At 40.3% G+C, this 20,179-nt stretch overlaps 1 protein-coding gene across 1 annotated transcript in view; it reads left to right on the top strand.

Moving 5' to 3' along the window:
• Positions 1 to 300: 300 nt before the first annotated feature.
• The window catches only part of LOC134336900 (synaptonemal complex protein 2-like), a 293,594-nt gene continuing 273,715 nt past the window's right edge, over positions 301 to 20,179 (top strand). The window contains exons 1-3 of the mRNA XM_063031521.1: positions 301 to 335; positions 3,992 to 4,066; positions 10,506 to 10,622. Coding sequence (XP_062887591.1) covers positions 306 to 335; positions 3,992 to 4,066; positions 10,506 to 10,622 — 222 coding nt within the window. The 5' untranslated portion in view covers positions 301 to 305. The remainder of the gene's footprint in view (positions 336 to 3,991; positions 4,067 to 10,505; positions 10,623 to 20,179) is intronic.

The following is a 20,179-nucleotide window of genomic DNA, read 5'->3' as shown; positions in this document are numbered from 1 at the left end:
TTGGGGGATGAAAACGCCGCTTTAGTGTGAACGGCGGGTCAAAACGAAGAGAAAAAGCTTCGTTTTCAAAATTATCCGACATAGTGTGGATGTAGCCTGAATGTTCTGTTTCTTCACACTCCCTCACTCTGTCTTTTGTTCTTATATAATTACTGAAATCTTGGTAATTTGTGTTAATTTGAGCAGTAAAGAATGAGAAGAAGTTGCTAGCTATTGACAAGACTATCCCAGTCAGAATTGGAAACATTGAAGGGAACCAAATACAGATATACTTTGATTTGGCTTTGGACATCCTCAGCGTTGCCATGAAAGTTTATAATTCCATTAAATATAAGGTATGTCCATTCTTATTCACAGTTATCAATCTTAAAAGTAAGAAATATTTTAGCTGGATTTGTTGGCTATCATTTCTAAAGGGAATTTCATACAGATAATCAAACAAGGGGTTGTTCTTTATAGTTTACCATTTTAGCCAGATTCACATTATTTGTGAAAAGGGGCAATTTGGCCCGTTGTTTTGGTTGGATGTTTGAGAAGACTTCTCTATTTAGTGTTGAGCCATTTTACTTTTCCCTACAAGAAAGCAAATTTCTAAAATATATGCCTGAATCCCCTCTTAAGACTGTTCTTTAATTTCCACCACTTTTCAGAAAATGTATTCTAGGTTGTATTAACTCATTATATGAAAAAAACATATAATTTTCTTTGACAGTCATCTTAAATTTATGTCCTCCTGCTAGTATAAACAGCTTATCCCTCAAGAGAAAAATAGTCCTAAATTATTTGAGCACCTTTTTTTATTCTTCTTTAATTTTCTCATTTCTGTGGAGAAAAAACCCAACTTCTGTCACCTTTCCATAAGATTAAAGTACTGTACTTTTGAAAGCAAAAATGCAGTTGAAGACCAGCCATGATGCTGTTCAATGAGAGAGCAGGTTTGAAGGGTAAAATGGTTGCTCCTATTTCTTAAAATTTTACAATCCCAGTACTATCACAATGAGTGTCCACTACATTTGCATCATAGATCTGTATAATTTCCTAAATTATTATGTTTTTATCCTTTGCTGACTTTGCTGTTACACTCTCTAGCTACTATTATTAAACCACTAAACTTACACGGTTATCTCTAGAGCATCATCTTATCCCACTACTTTAGAAGATTATAGGTGAATTCAACATCTGTTATCTCTTAAAGTATTCCTATTTTATTTATTATCTCATTGCTTCCTCTAGAATTAGTTATGTGATGAATTCCACCTGCCACATGTTTGCCATGTTCACTAGTTAATTTATATCACCATTGCCCCAGTCCCATATGCATTCCTACAATCTGTTTTTATCCATCTTTACAATATTTTGTCAGATCATATTCATTTATTTATAACAAGTATATTAAAACATTCATTGAAATGTGCCATTGGCTTAACAACCAACACAACCTAAGGCTGTGCTGGGGGCACCCTGTTGGTGTCACCGCACCTTCTGGCACCATTTGCAACTTTAAAATTTATGTGCTGTATACCCAAATCCAAATCACTTGTACATATAAAAAGTCAATTATCCTAAAATGCTAATGTCTGGGTACACAAGGTATTCATCCCTCCAGTCTGTTTAACATCCATTCATGACTACTTTTCTTTTTCTTAATCTTAATCAATTCTCTATCCTTGACACCACTAAACATGATATTAGAACATGAGATTAGTCTAAGTGGAATATTAAAGAGTAATAGGTGTGAGAGGAGAATAAGATGACATTGGATGAATATTAAACAGTGTGAACAAGTGAGAATACCCAGATTGGAGCTTGAATGCGAAGAGAGTGGATTAAAAAAGAGAAATTGAAGGGTTGGGAAGAATGAGATCAGCTGGAGTGGGATATTAAAGGAATTGTAGAATAAGATTAGACAAGTTTGCAATATAATAGTACTGGGATGTGAAAGGAGGGTAAAATAAGATCGGGTTTATTAAACATTGCATGAGCAAGGGCAGAACTGGGTAAAATTTGATTTAGACAGTTAAGTGAGGTATTAAGAACACGAGATAGAAGAAGTAGCCTATTTGAGCCCCTTATGTCTTTTCCACCATTCAATATACAGTAATGGTGGATCTTTTATATTATCCAACTTTTCTACACATATCCCACGTATCTTGTTTCCTATAAAATCCCAAAAAAAGTATCAGTCCCTGTCTTGAATGTAGTTAGTGACTACATTTCTAGAGCCCCCTTGGGTAAAGAATTTCAAACATTTGGTACCCTCTAGGTGAGGAATTTCTTCTTTTTGAATATTGTATTTTGAGCCTGTGAACCTTGTCTCCAGGTATCCCAACCAAGGAAAATATTATACCTGCATTTACCCTATTAAGTCATGTATGATCACTCTTTCCAAGAGGATCCCTGACTACAAGATCATTAATCCTACCTGTCTCATTGTACAGAACTAGATCTAAGATAGCATTTTCCATATAATTGCAGTTTTACAACTCAGAAACAGACCCTTGGGCCCACCAATTCTATGCTGGCCATCATGCTTATTTATACTAATTCCACTTGCCTACATTAATTCCATATTCCTCTACGTCTTACTTATTTGAATACCTCTTAGATGTACCTGTGCCTCCCTCTACCAACCCCTCTGGCAGCTTCTCCCTCTGATTTTAAACCTGTATCTTCTACTTCTAGTCGCCCTTACCATGGGAAACAGATATTAGCTATCTTCCTTACCTATGCTTCTCATAATTTTATATCCCTCTACCATGTTACCTCTCAGCTCCTCTGCTCCAGAGGAAGCAGAAGTAGTCTATTTAATCTCTCATGACTACTTGAGCCCTCCAATCCTTCCTTCTTTCAAGTTGTTGATCTTGCATTTTTACACTCAAAACCTTTTGTAGTAAAAGGCTAACGTATCTTTGGCTTTCCTAATCAAAATATGTACTAGTACATTAACATCGTATTTTGTGCAGTGTCATCCATTTCCCAATGAACATTAAAACTTTTCAATGATTTTTGTGTCCAATGTCCTCCCATTTTTCCCACAGTATCTTCCATTTGCAAGTCCCACCTAGCCTACCTGAATTCTCTTTGCGTATGCTGTATTCTTCAACTCATATTAGCAGTCAGCAATGCAGTATTAGTGAATTTAGAAATATTACACTTGGTACTCTCATCTAAATCATTAATATACCTTGGAAGCAGGAGTGACTTTGTCACCAATCTATGGCATTTGATTCATTACAACCTCCAAACTGAAAATGACTCTTTATTCCTACTGTCTGGATTTTGTCCATTTTCAAACCAGTTCTTATTCCAAGCTAATGTATTAACCTCATCCCTTTTACTTTAATTTTGTTTAATAAATTCCAACTGGCACCCTATCAGCTTTCCTAAAAGTGCAAATGCACTACATCTATAGATTTCCCCTCATCTTTTCTGCTAGCTATCACCTTAGAAAAATTATTTTTTAATTTGTGATCTTCCTTTCGTGAATTATTGTTGATGTTGCCAAATTCCGTTATTATTTTCTAAGTCTCTTGTTTCCACTTAAACAATAGACTCCAACACTACTGCTACTAACTAGTTAGTTAGTTAGTTCAGACCAGTTAATTTGTAGTTTTCTTTTGCTCTCTCACCCTTATTTTAAATAGTGGAGATGTATTTTCTACCTTTCGGAGAGGGAGAACTTTGGAATATGTGCATGCATGTGGAAATAGAGGTTGATCTGTGTGGGGAAGGGATTTAATTTGAGTGTGTAGGATGGATGATAATAGTGATCTGTGTATGTCATATGTAGGGGAAATGGTGTATGTGCATGAGGGATGGGTAATGGTGTCTGTATGGTGTGAGTGGTTGAAGAAATAGAAATGTTTGTGCAGGAAGAGATTGGGCTGTGCAAACATATTAAAGTTGGATAGGATCAAATTAAAATCAGATATTAATATGTTGAATCCTGTCAAATATTAGGAATGTTATTGGTAAACCTATGTTTTTACAGCAGTCATCAATGAAAGATAGGATTTCTGAAGTAAAAAGAGCAGTCCATGTGAGTTTTGATGGGAGCAGTTCCCAGGTAGGCATCAGTAGAAGGATGATAATTTTATTATTTGTTTTAATTTTGTTTTTAAAAGAAATTAAATTCTTTAATTTTTGTGGACATATTATCCAGCCTTGAATGATATAAATATTAGCTTAATGGGAAATAAGTTGAGTTTGAGTAAATTAATTGGCAGTGATAATCAAGTGTGGAAGGGCATGTCGTTTCTTGGAGCACACCCATTTGTAGGTTTCTATGATTACAAAATGAACCCTTCATATTTTGGAGAAAGGCATTAATAGAACTGATCTTAAATTTCAGTTTATAGGGGTGGTTGTCTCACTGTTGCTCTGGGCCATATCCTTTCATCTGTTTGTTAATGTACAGTGTTTGTAAAAATATACACTCCCTTTGGAAGTTTTCCTGTTTTATTGTTTTACAACATTGAATCACAGTGGATTTAATTTGCCTTTTTTGACCTTGATCAGCAGAAAAAGACTCCTTTCTGTCAAAGTGAAAACAGATCTCTACAATGTGATCTAAATTAATTACAATATAAAACACAAAATAATCGATTGCATAGGTATTCACCCCCCCCCCAATATGACACACCAAATCATCATTGGTGCAGCCAATTGGTTTTCTGTCCATCTGAGGCATCCGCTGGTCAGAGCTGACCATAGATATTGCGTCCTAGCTGTCTAGATACTCAAGCCTGGGCACTACAATATTGGCTCTTGCCCATGTAGAAAGCTACCCCTCTCCTTGAATCTGATGAACCCAAAAGAACGGTAGAGACCAATACAGTTTGGTATTAGAAGCATCGCTAGAGTTGCCAGTCAGCCTTAGAGAGTCCAGCTCCGGACTTTTCCTTCGGAGTTTTCTCCCGAAGCCTTCTGTTACGTAACCGGCCACAATGAATATCAATCGAGTCAGGTTATATAAAAACAACCAAACATTTATTGAACATGGATAAGCAATAAAAAACAAATGAAAACCTTAACCGGAAGTTAACCGCTATGCGGCCATTCAACAAATCACCACTCGGTACTGGTTCTTAAAGCGATAAATGCGAAAACAGTTCTTAAAACGGTAAAGTCAAATACAGTTCTTAAAATGGTAAATTCGAAAGTCCAACAGATTTATACATTCAATTGGGAGAGACTTCTCTGGAGAAGGATTTCTTCATAGATGAGACTTTCCTGCTGGTCTGTCCAAAGGATTCACGATGAAGGAAATCAACGGTTTAAAACAACTGACCTTTATTTCTAGAGAGCAAACCTTGCATGAACTTCCTTGCTGTCTTGGCAGGAGTTATCTTCAATGCAGGTCGCTACTTCAACGAAGACTCAAATTTAACTTTGTTAAACTGCCGAACATTACCTGACTTCTCTTAATCCTTCATATCCTGTACTTCGATAAAGTCTTCACTCTCCAATACTACTGACAAGGTACATCAATAAACCTGGCATAAATTGCCAGTCCAGCACTGTTGTACCTTACAACAGAACGTAGAACTCCATTTTAAATCGAAACTGCGTCATAAAATAAATACGCAACGGAACGGAGACACTGACTAACGTTCTAGCTGGAAAACCTAACTGCGTCACCAGAGTCTTCCCTTTTATACCCGTGGTGAACATGTCATCACGTGACCTCACATTGGTGGGAAAATTACACCAGGTGACCTCCAAAAGACCATTACATCATTCTCACAAGAAAGTCACAAGATCTCCTTGAGGTATGTAACACTTCTCCATGAGTGGGTCTTGCTGCAAAGTAATAGGGGTTTGAGATCAGAGTTTTCCTTCTCCTAGATGAGCTGCCAGACACAGTTGGTGAGCCCCATCTGCCCAGAACAACTGGTTTTAAGTTGCCATTTTCCCCTTCTCCTGTTAGTAGAAACTGTTCCACCAGCCTTAGTAGCTAAGCCATATGTGAAGGCAGGGAGCAGGACTTGGTTGTCAGAAGCTTTTGAGGCACACACCATTGGGAGCATTTAATAGGTAGTGAGAGCTTGTCCCCATTAGCACTTCTGGCTATAACAACCTTAAGGAACCAATTGGTTTTAGAAATCACATAATTAGTTAATTAGAGATCTGTTTTTGGAGACCTGTGTTCAGTCAAGGTGTTTCAACTGATTGTAGTAAAAATACACCTGTATCTGAAAGGTCCAATTGCTGGTGAGTCAGTATCCTGGCAAAAACTACACCATAAAGGCTAAAGAACACTCCAAGCAACCCCGCAAAAAGATTATTGAAAAACACAAGTCAGCGGATGCATACAATAAAACTTCCAAGTCACTGAATATCCCTTGGAATACAGTTAAATCAATCATCAAGAAATGGAAGGAATATGGCACGCTGTAAATCTGTCTAGAGCAGGCTGTCCTCAAAAACTGAGTGACCGTCTCAGAAGGGGACAAGTGAGGGAGGCCACCAAGAGATCTATGACAACTCTAGAGAAGTTAAAAGCCTCAGTGGCTGAGATGGGAGAGACTGCGCATATAAGGCTGTAATTGCGGTTGCTTGGGAGCTTCACCAGTCACAGTTTTATGAGAGAGTGGCAAATAGAAAGCCACTGTTGAAAAAACTCTCATGAAATCTCAGCTAGAGTATGACACAAGGCATGTGGGAGGCTCTGAAGTCAGCTAGAAGAAGGTTCTATGGTCTGATGAATCCAAAATTGAGCTTTTTGGCCATCAGACTAAAAGCTATGTTTGGTGTAAACCAGACACCGTACATAATCAAAAACACACCATCCCTACCGTGAAGCATGATAGTAGCTGAATCATGCCTCATTGCAGCAGACCCTGGAAGGCTTGTGAAGGTAGAGGGTAAAATGAATACAGCAAAATACAAGGGAACTGTGACTTGGGAGAGGATTTAGAAACATAGAAAACCTACAGCACGATGCAGGCCCGTCAACCCACAATGCTGTACTGCACATGTACTTACTTTAGAAATTACCTAGGGTTACCCATAGCCCTCTATTTTTCTAAGCTCCATGTACCTATCCAGGAGCCTCTTAAAAGACCCTATCGTATCCGCCTCCACCACAGTTGCTGGCAGCCCATTCCATGCACTCATCACTCTGCGTAACAAACTTACCCCTGACATCGCCTCTGTACCTACTTCCAGGCACCTTAAAGTTGTGCGCTCTCGTGTTAGCCATTTCAACCCTGGGAAAAAAGCCTCTAACTATCCACATGATCAATGCCTCTTATCATCTTATACACCTTTTTCAGGTCACCTCTCATCTTCCGTTACTCCAAGGAGAAGAGGCCAAGTTCACTCAACCTGTTCTCATAAGGCATGCTCCCCAATCCAGGCAACATCCTAGTAAATCTCCTCTACACCTTTCTATAGTTTCCACATCCTTCCTGTAAAGAGGTGACCAGAACTGAGCACAGTACTCCAAGTGGAATCTGACCAGGGTCACATATAGCTGTAACATTACTTCTCGGCTCTTGAACTCAATCCCACGGTTGATGAAGGCCAATGCACCGTATGCCTTCTTAGCCACACAGTCAACCTGCGCTGCAGCTTTGAATGTTCTATGGACTTGAACCCCAAGATCCCTCTGATCCTCCACACTGCCAAGAGTCTTACCATTAATACTATATTCTGCCATCATATTTGTCCTACCAAAATGAACCACCTCACATTTAGCTGGGTTGAACTCCATCTGCCACTTCTCAGGCCAGTTTTGCATTCTATCAATGTCCCGCTGTAACTTCTGACAGCCCTCCACACTATCCACAACACCCCAAACCTTTGTGTCATCAGCAAATTTACTAACCCATCCCTCCACTTCCTCATCCCAGTCACTTATAAAAATCACAAAGAGAGGGGGGTCTCAGAATAGATCCCTGAGGCACTCCACTGGTCAGCAACCTCCATGCAGAATATGACCCGCCTACAACCACTCTTTGCCTTCTGTGGGCAAGCCAATTCTGGATCCACAAAGCAATGTCCCCTTGGATCCCATGGTTCCTTACTTTCTCAATAAGCCTTGCATGGGGTACCTTATCAAATGCCTTGCTGAAATCCATATACACTACATCTACTGCTCTACCTTCATTAATGCATTTAGTCACATCTTCAAAACATTCAATCAGGTTAGTAAAGCATAACCTGCCTTTGACAACGCCATGCTTAGTATTTCTAATCATTATGCAGATTTGTTTTCCAGCAATACACTGGCCCCAAACATAAATCCAAAGATACATAGGAATGGCTTTAAAGTAACAAAGTTAATGTCCTGGAGTGACTAAGTCAGAGTCCAGACTTCAATCCAATTGAGAATTTGCTGCTAGACTTGAGATAGGCAGTTCATTCATAATCCCCTTGCAAAGAGCTTGAGCAGTTTTGTAAAGAAGAATGGGGGAAAATTGCAGTGCCCAGATGTGCAAAGCTGATATCCAAATGGACTCGAGGGTGTAATTGCTGCCAAAGTGCATATACTAAATACTGACTTGAAGGGAGTGGAATACTTGCCCAGATGTGCAAAGCTGATATCCAAATGGACTCAAGGGTGTAATTGCTGCCAAAGTGCATATACTAAATACTGACTTGAAGGGAGTGGAATACTTACGTACTCAATTATTTTGTGTTTTACACTTCATATTTGTAAGCAATTTGGATAACTTTGACATAAAGAGTCTTTTTCTGTTGATCAGTGTCAAAAAAAACAAATTAAATCCACTGTGATTCAATGTTGTAAAGCAATAAAACTTCCAAGGATGTCGAACACTTTTTATAGGCATTGTACCTTCAGATTTTTTTCAAATATTTTTCATTTGTTTTCCAAAATAAAATTTTATTCCCTGCAAATGCCCAGAATGCATGCACTTCTTCCAGTTATGAATTGATAATTCCTTTGCAGTTCAGAGAAACTCATCTCCCTCTAACAAGTTGTTTTGGAAAATAAAATCCTCTGACAGGCAAACTTTGAAATACAAATTGTTACCATGCTCTATGTTGTAGTGTCTCCTGATGAATGAAATATTTGCTGGATTTCTTGCTGTACCTGTTTTATGGTTCTACAAGGGCATTGCCCTTTCATAAAAAGTCATCCATTACTGTTCTGCCCAAGATTAAGGGGCAACATGTCACTCTAAGGAAATATCCATCAATCCAAATTCTTACCTTGAAACAAAAATTAGTCAAAACAAGCTTTCTAGTCTTAAGCAGGTTACTTGTGTTTGAGAATGAGTTACTGGTATTTCTGCTCCAGTACTGTAGACACTCAAGTGACTGATGAGGCAATTTTGACCCCTCAAACCCTACCACAGCTGGAATCATAAAATGCTTGACAGATGATATGTATAAAGCCAATTATCTTGCACTTGATGTTGATTTGGAAGTTGTTATCCAAATATGCGCATTTCTAAACATCCATGTGTGCTGCATCTTGATTAATTAAGGTTGGTGTCACCTAGTTTTGGAAGCCTGAGGCTATTTTCAATATGTCTCCTTTTAGTCACTTTAGTTTAAAACATGTTTCTTCTTTGTTGTAGGATATACTGGCTGTCCAATTCCTTCTGTTCATCCACCAGTCTCTCTTCGTACAATCTCCTGCTGTCTTTGGACAAACTCACAACTAACTTAGTGACTTACTCAGCTGTATCCAAATAAAATTTCCAAAATTTCCACTTAGTACTGTTATATTGGATGAGCTAGCATTCCCTTTTGCTCACATAATTGCAGTTCGCTGCTTGAAGTTGTTTAAAGGGCTATATGTGCTTTGTTCTTTATACCATACACACTAAAATCTTGATGTTCTGCAGAATCTTGAGAGCAACAGTTGTATATTGCTGGCAAGCTGCCTGCCCTCTATTCTTCTTAATTGGTCAACGCATGAAAGGATATGGGGGAAAGGTGGGAGATTGGGGCTGAGAGGAGAAACGGATCAGCCATGATGAAATGTTGGAGCAGACTCGATGGGCCAAGTGGCCTAGTTCTGCACCTACATCTTATGGTCTTTATGGCGTTATTCTGTTTTAATGTCTATCCCTATAAAGCACATGGGACTATGTGTGATCACAAACAAGAGAAAATCTGCAGTTGCTTGAAATCCAGGCAACACACACAAAATGCTATAGGAACTCAGTAGGCAAGGCAGCATCTATGGAAAAGAGTACATTAGATGTGTCGGGCTGGGACCCTTTATCAGGACTGAAAAAAAAGGATGAGGAGCCAGAGTAAGAAAGTGGAGGGAGAGGAGGAAGAACCACAAGGTAATAGGTGAAATTGGAAGGGGCGGGGGAGTAAAGAGCTGGGAAATTTTAAGTCCTGATGAAGGGTCTCAGCCCAAAACGTCGACTGTTTCTCTTTTCAAGAGATGCTGCTTGGCCTGCTGAGTTCCTCCAGCATTTTGTGTGTATTACTTTGGATTTCCAGCATCTGCAGATTTCTCTTGTTTATAAGTTTAAGGGTGTCTCAGTTATTTTTATTCATTCTGAAAATGGCAGGTTTTAGTGGCTGAAAACCAACTTTCATCACCAAGCTGTAAAGAAACAGGAAAAAAATCCCACTCAAAGGCATGGATTGACAACGGCTTCAAGCAGGACATAATACATTCAACAAAGGCAAGCTTTGTATATTTTATTCCTAGTACACTACTTGTATGTTAAGTAACTTCTGTGAAATAATGTTCTTTTATGATTGTTCGGTAGGATGTACTTTTTAAATATGCATTTGAAGCAGTAGTGTCGTATGCTGTATATTGTATATTTATAAAAATAGTGATTGCACTCGTAAATATAAAACTTAAATGAGTAAATAGCATCCATTTGTTAAAGACCACCACAAATTAAATTTGGTAGAGATTTATTGAAGACGTAAATATCTGTAGTTTTCTGGTTTCTCTTTTCTTCATTTCTTGAATAGTTTGATATTTTCCAACCTGCTATTTTCTTTACTTGTAACACACACACAATGCTGGAGGGGCTCAGCAGGCATCTATGGAAAAGAGTACAGTCAATGTTTCAGGCCGAAACCCTTCAGCAGGACTGGAGAAAAGAAGATGAAGAGTAGACTTCATCTGTTTTTCTCCAGTCTTTTTGGAGGGTTTTGGCTCTGAACATCAACTGTACTCTCTTCCATAGGTTCCGCCTGGCCTGCTGAGTTCCTCCAGCATTTTGCGAGTGTTGCTTGGATTTCTAGCATCTGCAGATTTTCTCTTATTTATGATCTTAATATAATATGTTTTTTTTGGAAGGTCACAATCTGTACTTTCATTTTTTGTGTAGCCATCCTTTATCTTGAACCCTAGAATGCATGCCAACTGACCTAGAGTATTTGTTAATGCTGTTTGTTTGCTCTGTTCTACTTCTAAAGTATTAGATTAGCTTTATTTGTTACATGTACATTGAAGCATACTGTATAGTGAAATGTGTCATTTGCGTTAAATCAAATCAGCAAGGATTGTGCTGGAGGCAGCCAGCAAGTGTTGCTACTCTTCCGGTGTCAATGTGCTGTAGTATGCCTGTAACTCACTCGCCCAAACCTGTATGTCTTTGAAATGTGGAAGAAACCGGAGCACCCAGAGGAAACCCAAGTGGTCATGGGGAGAACATACAAATTCCTTACGGACAGCAACAGGAGAGCTGAAATGTGGTAAATTATGTTGAGAATAGTAATAGATGCTATCGTAGGCTAGCAGATGGATGGACAAATGACAGGTGGAAGTAAATATGAAAAAGTAATACATTTTGACAGAAGTGAGGAAAGATGTGATAGGTAACTAGTGCAGTTCTAAAGAAAGTACTTGGAACGGGGTTGTGAGTATATACAGTGCCTATAAAAAGTATTCACCTCTCCCTTCAGTTAGTCCTGACGAAGGGTCTCGGCCTGAAACGTCGACTGCGCCTCTTCCTATAGATGCTGTCTGGCCTGCTGCGTTCACCAGCAACTTTGATGTGTGTTGCTTGAATTTCCAGCATCTGCAGAATTCCTGTTGTTCACCTCTCCCTTGGAAGTTTTCGTGTTTTATTGTTTTCCTACATTGAATCAGAGTAGATTTAATTTGGCTTTTTTGACACTGATCAACTCTTTTGTGTCAAAGTGAAAACTGATCTCTACAAAGTGATCTACATTGATTACAAATATAAATCACAGAATAATTGATTGCATAATTATTCACCGCCTTTAAGTCAGTATTTAGTAGGTGCACTTTTGGCAGCAATTACAGCCTTGAGTCTATGTGGATAACTCTCCATCAGCTTTGCACATCTGGACACTGCAATTTCTCCCATTCTTCTTTACAAAACTGCTCAAGCTCTGTCAGATTGCAAGGAGATCGTGAGTGAATAGCCTGTTTCAAGTCCAGTGACAAATTCTCAATTGGATTGAGGTCTGAACTCTGACTTGGTCACTCCAAGACATTAACTTTGTTGTTTTTAAGCCATTCTTGTGTAGCTTTAGGTTTATGCTTGGGGTCATTGTCTTACTGGAAAACAAATCCTCTCCCAAGTCACAGTTCCCTTGCAGACTCCGTCAGGTTTTCTTCCAGGATTTCCTTGTATTTTGCTGCTTTCATTTTACCCCCTACCTTCACTATTCTTCCAGAGCCTGCTGCATTGAAGCATCCCCTCAGCATCATGCAGACGCCACCATGCTTCACGATAAGGATAGTGTGTTTTTGATGATGTGCAGTGTTTGGCTGTCACCAAACACAGCATTTAGTCTGGCCAAACAAGCTCAATTTTGGTTTAATCAGACCATAGAACCTTCTTTCCACTGACTTCAGAGTCTGTGATATGCCTCCTGGCAAACTCTAGCCGAGATTTCATGTGAATTTTTTTTCAGAAATGGCTTTCCCTTTGCCACTCTCCCATAAGACTGCACAGGTGAAGCACCAGACCAACAGTTTTTGTATGTGCAGTCTCTCCCATTTCAGCCACTGAAGCTTATAGCTCCTCGTGGGTCTCTTGGTGGCCTTCCTCGCTAATCCCCTTCTTGCACGATCAATCAGATTTAGGTTGTGCCATATTCTTTCCATTTTTTTGATGATTGAGTTAACTGTACTCCAAGGGATATTCAGTGACTTGGAAGTTTTCTTGTATGCATCTACTGACTTGTGTTTTTCAATAACCTTTTTGTGGAGTTGCTTGGAGTGTTCTTTTGTCTTTATGGTGTAGTTTTTGCCAGGATACTGACTCATCAACAGTTGGACCTTCCAGATACAGGTGTATTTTTACTACAATCAGTTGAAACACCTTGACTACACACAGGTTTCCAAAAGCTGATCTCTATTTAACTAATTATGTGACTTCTAAAACCAATTGGCTGCACCAGTGATGATTTGGTGTATCATATTAAAGGAGGGTGAATACTTATGCAATCAATAGGTACACTTACCTATAGGTATATTTAATGTCAGAGAAATGTATACAATATACATCCTGAAATTGTTTTTCTCTGCAAACATCCACGAAAACAGAGGAGTGCCCCAAAGAATGAATGTCAGTTAAACATTAAAACTCCAAAGCCTCCCCCACCAGATCCCCCCCAACGTACAAGCAGCAGCAAGGCAATGACCGCCCCCCCCCACCACCACCAGCAAAAAATCATCAGCGCCCTCCACCGAGCACTTAAGCTCGCAAGCATCATAAAAATACAGACTTGCAGTATCCCAAAGATTGCTCGTTCACCTGGTAGTTTGATATACTACAGACTCTCTCTCTCCCTGATAAGAGAAAAAGGGGTGTCCCCTTTTCACAGCGAGAGGGGAGACATAACAAAGAACTCACTGATTTATGATGTTAAAAGTTTATTGCATTGCTTCTTCCGAGCTCTGCGCCCAGAGAATCGGCCCCGGAGAGGCTCAGATCGCTAGACACTCAGCCAGCAGCTAATCCGCTGCACCTGATGTTCTGTGTTCTCCCGCGGTGCCTCTGTCAGGGGCACAGGCTTTGAATCAACCTGTTTCCAGAGCCACGAAAATCCGGCACCCTGAAGGCGCGCTAATCTTCCAGGCCGCGTCCTCGGGATATCAAAAAGTGGCCGGTTGTGAGGCCCTGCGAACGTGTTCCATTCCCACAAAGAGCCGAAGTCAGAGTGTAACCCCAGGTCAAGGTCTTCAAAAGAACCTTGAAAAGGGAAAAAAAAAGAAACATGAAAAATAGAAATAGAGCTGTTTCCTCAGATGCAAGCAAAGGAGTTGCCGTTTAGCGCCATCCTGACTTTGCTCTGCCCTCCGAGTGTCTTGTGTTTTATATTTGTAAATAATCTAGATCACTTTGTAGAGATCTGTTTTCACTTTGACACGAAAGAAATGTTTTCTGTTGGTCAATGTCAAAAAAGCCAGAGTAAGTCCACTGTGATTTAGTGTTGTAAAACAATAAAACATGAAAACTTCCGAAGGGAGTAAATACTTTTTATGGGTACTGTATGTACATTGATCTTTGAAAGTAGAAAAGTTTGTTGAGGGGGGTGGTCAGCTAAGCTTAAGGGATCCTTGAGCTTCTTAAGTACAGGCATGAGCCTCAATACTTAATTTATATTTTTTACTGATACTCAAATAGCCTGGCAACCTTACTTTTTAAAAATCCTTCATATTTGCAGTGTTGGTTTGCAAGGCTTACTGCATTGCCGAGTATCCTTCTGCAAATAAACATTTGCAAATTTCAGTACACCATTAACATAGAATGTGGACAATATAACACAGACAGGCTCTTAGGCTCACAATGCTGTGCTGACCTGTTAATCTACTGCAAGATCAATCTAACACTTCCCTCCCTCAAAGCTCTTTACCTATTTTTTTACATCCATGTGCCTTAAATGTCCCTAGTGCATGTGCCCCTACCACCAGACCTGTCATACATTCCACACACTTGCTGCTCTCTGTGGAAAAAAAACTCAATCACTGACATCCTCCTAACTTTCCTCCAGTCACCTTAAAACTATGCCTCTCATTTTCTCCATTGCTATCTTGCGATAAAGGCACTTGCTGTCCACTCTTCTATGCCTCTTATTATCTGAAGCGCCTCTATCAAGTCACCTCTCATCCTCCTTCACTGCAAAGAGAAAAGCCCTAACTTGGTTAACCTTTCCTCATAAGGCACATTCTCTAATCCAGGCAGCATCTTGGTAAATTTCCTCTTCACCCTGTCCAAAGCATCCACATCATTCCTGTAATGAAACGATAGGAATTGAACTCAATACTCCCAAGTGTGATCTAATCAGTTTTATAGAACTGCAACTTTACCTTGCATCTGTTGAACTCAGTCCCCTGACGAATGAAGGCCAACACACCATGTGCCTTATTAATTACTTTCTCAACTTGCGCAGTAACTTTGAGGGATATATGGATGTGGAGCCCAAGATCTCTTTGTTTCTCTACACTGCCATTAAGCATGTACTCTGCCTTGAATTCGACCTTCCATAATGTATCACTTCGCAACTATGGGATTGAACTTCATTGGCCACTTCTTAGGTCAGCTCTGCATTGTATCAATGTCCTTTTGTAACCTACAGCAACCTTCTGTACTATCAACACCCCACCAACCCTATCACGTTCACATTTACGAAACCTCCCTTCCCTTCCTCATCTAAGTCATTTATAAACATCACAAAGAACTGGGTTCCAGAAAATAACCCTCCTGAACACCATTGGTCACCGACTTCCAGGCCGAAAATGTTCCACCTACTACTACCCTCTGCCTTCTGTGGACAGACTAGTTTTGAATCTATGCAGCCTAAGTTGCAAGACAAAGGTAGGTTGATGACTGTCAGGAAGGAGAAGGGGGGTAGCCAGCCAGTGCAGGGTAGCCCAGTGGCTATTCCTCTCAATATACTGCTTTAGATACTGCTGCGGTGGGGGTTGGGGGGGATGTTGAGGGATACCTAGCAGAGGAAAGGCACAGTTGCTATCAGGTCTCTGGCACTGAGTCTGGCTCAATGGCTCAGAAGGAAGGGTGGGGGGAAGAGGAGGTAAGCTGCTGCAGTTAGGGTAACAGACAGGGGGTTCTGTGGATGAGAATGTGATTCCTGAATGGTATATTGTCTCCCAGGTGCCAAAATCAGGGACATCTCAGATCAAGTTTAAAGCATTCTTAAGTTAGGAGGACGAGCAGCCAAAGGTTATGGTCCACATCAGTACCAATGAAGGGTGACAAGGTCCTGCAAAGTGAGTTAAGGGAGTTAGGTGCTAAGTGAAAGGACAGGACCTCCAGGCTTATAATCTCAGGATTGCCATCCATGTCGTGTGCTAATGAGGCAAGAAATAAGAAGATAATACAGTTTAACACATGACTAAGGAGATGGTGCAGGAAAGAGGTTTACAGATTTTTGAATCATTGGGCTCCCTTCCAGGACAGATGAGATCTGTAAAGACAGGATAGTTAGTACTTGAACTGGAAGGGGACTAATATCCTTGCATAAAGATTTGCTAGTGTTGCTCCAGGAGGTTAAAACTGGAGTAGCAGGGGGATGGGACCCAAAATGCCAGGGCAGATAGTGGAGTGGGAAAGATGTGGTTAAGCCTACATACACTCAAAAGATTGAGCATGGTGGGTCTAATATTCTGAGTTCTGTATATTTCAATGCAAGCATTTTAAGAAAAGTGGAAGAGCTTAGTGCATGGTTCAGCACGTAGAATTATGGCATTGTAGATGTTAAAAAGACTTAGCTGTGGGAGTGGCAGGGCTGGCAGCTCAGTGCTCCAGGGTTCCGTTGTTTTAGACATAATAGGGCAGGAGGGATTAAAGGGAAAGGGGTGATATTAACAAGTCAGGGAAAATGTCACGGTAGTGCTCAAATAAGACAGATTGAAGCATTAGTCTACTGAGGCTATATGAGTGGAACTGAGGAATAAGAAAGGAATGACAATGTTAATGGGATTGTGTCATAGACAACTCAATAGGCAGCAGGATTTAGAAGAGAAAATTTGTAGGGAGGTCATAGACGTATTTGCAGGAAACAAAGTTGTAACACTGATTTTAACTTTCCACATATTGACTGGGCCTCCTGTAATGTAAAAAGGCTGGATGGGACAGAGTTTGTCAAATGTATTCAGAAAGTTTCCTTAATCAATATATAGAGGTTTCAACTAGAGAGAATGCGATACTGGATATTCTGTTGTTGGGGAATGAAATAGGGCAGATTACAGAAGTGTGTGTTGAACACTTTGGATCTCATGATCATAAATTCATTAGTTTCAAGATAATTATGGAGAAGGATATTCTGGTCCTCAGGTTGAGATTCTAAATTGAAGAAAGACCAGTTTTGATGGTATCAGGAAGGTTCAGGCAACTGTGGATTGAGATAGGTTGTTTTCGGGTAAAGGCGTGCTTTGTAAGTGGGATGCCTTCAGTGAAATTTTGCGAGTACAGAGTTGTATGTTCCAGTCAGAATAAAATGAATACAAAATGTGACTAAACACGTTGATGAAAGTACAGTAGTAGATGTAGTGTATATGGATTTCAGCAAGGCATTTGAAAAGGTACCCCATGCAAGGCTTATTGAGAAAGTAAGGAGGTATAGGATCCAAGGAGACCTTGCTTTCTGGATCCAGAATTGGCTTGCCCACAGAAAGCAAAGAGTGGTTGTAGCGGGTTATATTCTGCATGGAGGTAGGTGATCAGTGGTGTGCCTGTTCTGGGGCCCCTTCTCTTCGTGACTTTTATAAATGACCTGGGTGAGTAAGTGGAGGGATGGGTTAATAAATTTGCTGATGACACAAAGTTTGGGGGTGTTGTGGATAGTGTGGAGGGCTGTCAGAGGTTACAGCGGGACATCGATAGGATGTAAAACTGGGTTGAGCAGTGGTAGATGGAGTTCAACCCAGATAAGTGTGAGGTGGTTCATTTTGGTAGGTCAAATATGATGGCAGAATCCACAGGACACTCGAAGCTGCTGTGCAGGTTGACTCTGTGGTTAAGAAGGCATACAGTGCATTGACCTTCATCAACTGTGGGATTTGAGTTTAAGAGCTGAGAGATAATGTTACAGCTATATAGGACCCTGGTCAGGCCCCACTTGGAGTACTGTGCGCAGTTCTGGTCACCTCACTACAGGAAGGATGTGGAAACTATAGAAAGGGTGCAGAGGAGATTTACAAGGATGTTGCCTGGATTGGGGAGCATGCCTTATGAGAATAAGTTGAGTGAACTCAGCCTTTTCTCCTTGGAGTGACGGAGGATGAGAGGTGTATAAGATGATGAGAAGCATTGATCGTGTGGATAGTCAGAGGCTTTTTCCCAGGCTGAAATGGCTATCATGAGAGGGCACAGTTTTAAGGTGCTTGGAAGTTTTTTGCGCAGAGAGTAGTGAGTGCGTGGAATGGGCTGCTGGCGATGTTGGTGGAGGCAGATACGATAGGGTCTTTTAAGAGACTCCTGGATAGGTACATGGAGCTTAGAAAAATAGAGGGCTATGGGTAACCCTGGTAATTTCTAAATTAAGTACATGTTCGGCACATCATTGTGAGCCGAAGGGCCTGTATTGTGCTGCAGTTTTTCTATGTTTTAAAAAGCAAGACTAACAGGTTTAAGGAACCTTTGTTGTCGTAAGATGTTGAGGTCCTGATTAAGAAGAAGGAGTAGGTGCATAACAGGTGTAGGCAGGTAGGAGCAAATGAAGTACTTATAAGAAAAACAAGAGAACAAAGGAGGGAAATCAGGAGAGCTAAAAGAAGGCATGAGGTTGCTCTGGTTGGTGAAGGAAAATCAGACATATTAAGAGCAAAAGGATTGCAAGGGATAAAATTGTTTCTCTTGAATATCAGTGTGGTCATCTATGCATGGAGCCAAAAGAGAAGGGAGAGATCTTAAATAGATTTTTTTTCATCTGTATTTACTCGGGAGGTGGACACAGTCTATAGAACTGCAGGAAGACCATGGATTATTTGCTATCTTGAGCCAGGGCCTGACAAAATGTTCTCTTGGACTTTGTGGGAGGCTGGTGCAGAAATTGCAGGCACCCATACCTTATTTAAAACATCCTTAACCAAGTGTGAGGTGCCAGAGGACTAGAGGATAGCTAACATTGTTCTGTTGTTTAAGAAAGGCCCTAAAAATATATGCCAGTAAAATGCAGGCTAGTGAGTCTGATATCACTAGTGGGTAAGTTATTGGAGGGTATTCTAAGGGACCAGAAAGTGTTTGGACAGATAGGGACTGATTAGGGATAGAAAACATGGTTTTGTGTGTGGTAGATTGTGTCTTACAAATCATATAGATTTTCTCGAGGGGTTTACTAGGAAAGTTGATGAAAGAAAGGCAATGGATGTTGTCTACAGTGACTTTAACAAGGCTTTTGACAAGGTCCCACAGGGAGGTTGGTCAAGAAGTTCAGTCACTTGGCGTTCAGGATGAGGTAGTAAATTGGATTAGACATTGGGTTCACAGGAGAAGCTAGAGAGTGGTAGTCGATGGTTGCCTTTCTCACTGTTGTGCCATAGGGATCTGTGCAAGGTCCATTGTTGTTTTTCATCCAAGTTAGTGATTTGGATCATAATGTGGTAACCTGGATCAGCAAGTTTGCAGATTGACACCAAAATTAGGGGCAGAGTAGACAGTGAGGAAGGCTATCAAAGCTTGCAGCAGGATCTGGACCCGCTGGGAAAATGGGCTAAAAAATTACAAATGGAATTTAATGGAGACAAGTCTGACGAGTTATACTTTGGGAGGACAGACCAGGGTCGGACTTAAAATGAATGATAGGGCACTGAGGTGGGTGGTAGAACAGAGGGATCTGAGAGTACAGATCCATAATTCCATGAAAATGGTGTCACAGATAGATAGGATTGTGAAGAGAGCTTTTGGCACATTGGTTTTAATAAATCAAAGTACATGAATTGGGATGTTGTGTTGAAGTTGTATAAGAAATGGGAGTATTATATGTAGTATTTGGCCATCTGCCTACAGAAAAGATATCAATAAGACTTAAGGAGAACAGAGAAAATTTACAAGGATGTTGCTGGGACTTTATCTGATTTATAGAGAAAGGTTGAATGGATTCGGACTTTATTCCCTAGAACATAGGAGAATGAGAGGAGATTTGAAGGAGGTATACAAAATTATGAGGGGTATAGATAAGGTAAATACAAGCAGGTTTTTTTCCACTGAAACTAGAACCATATGTCCACACATCAAATAGCTTCTCTTTCCACTCTCTTCAGTTCAAAGGCACAACAAAGGAA

The sequence above is a fragment of the Mobula hypostoma genome, chromosome 2 (assembly GCF_963921235.1).
Source record: "Mobula hypostoma chromosome 2, sMobHyp1.1, whole genome shotgun sequence".
NCBI lineage: Eukaryota > Metazoa > Chordata > Chondrichthyes > Myliobatiformes > Myliobatidae > Mobula > Mobula hypostoma.
Note: the sequence above shows the minus strand (reverse complement) of the source record. Positions and strands in the feature narration are given on the sequence as shown.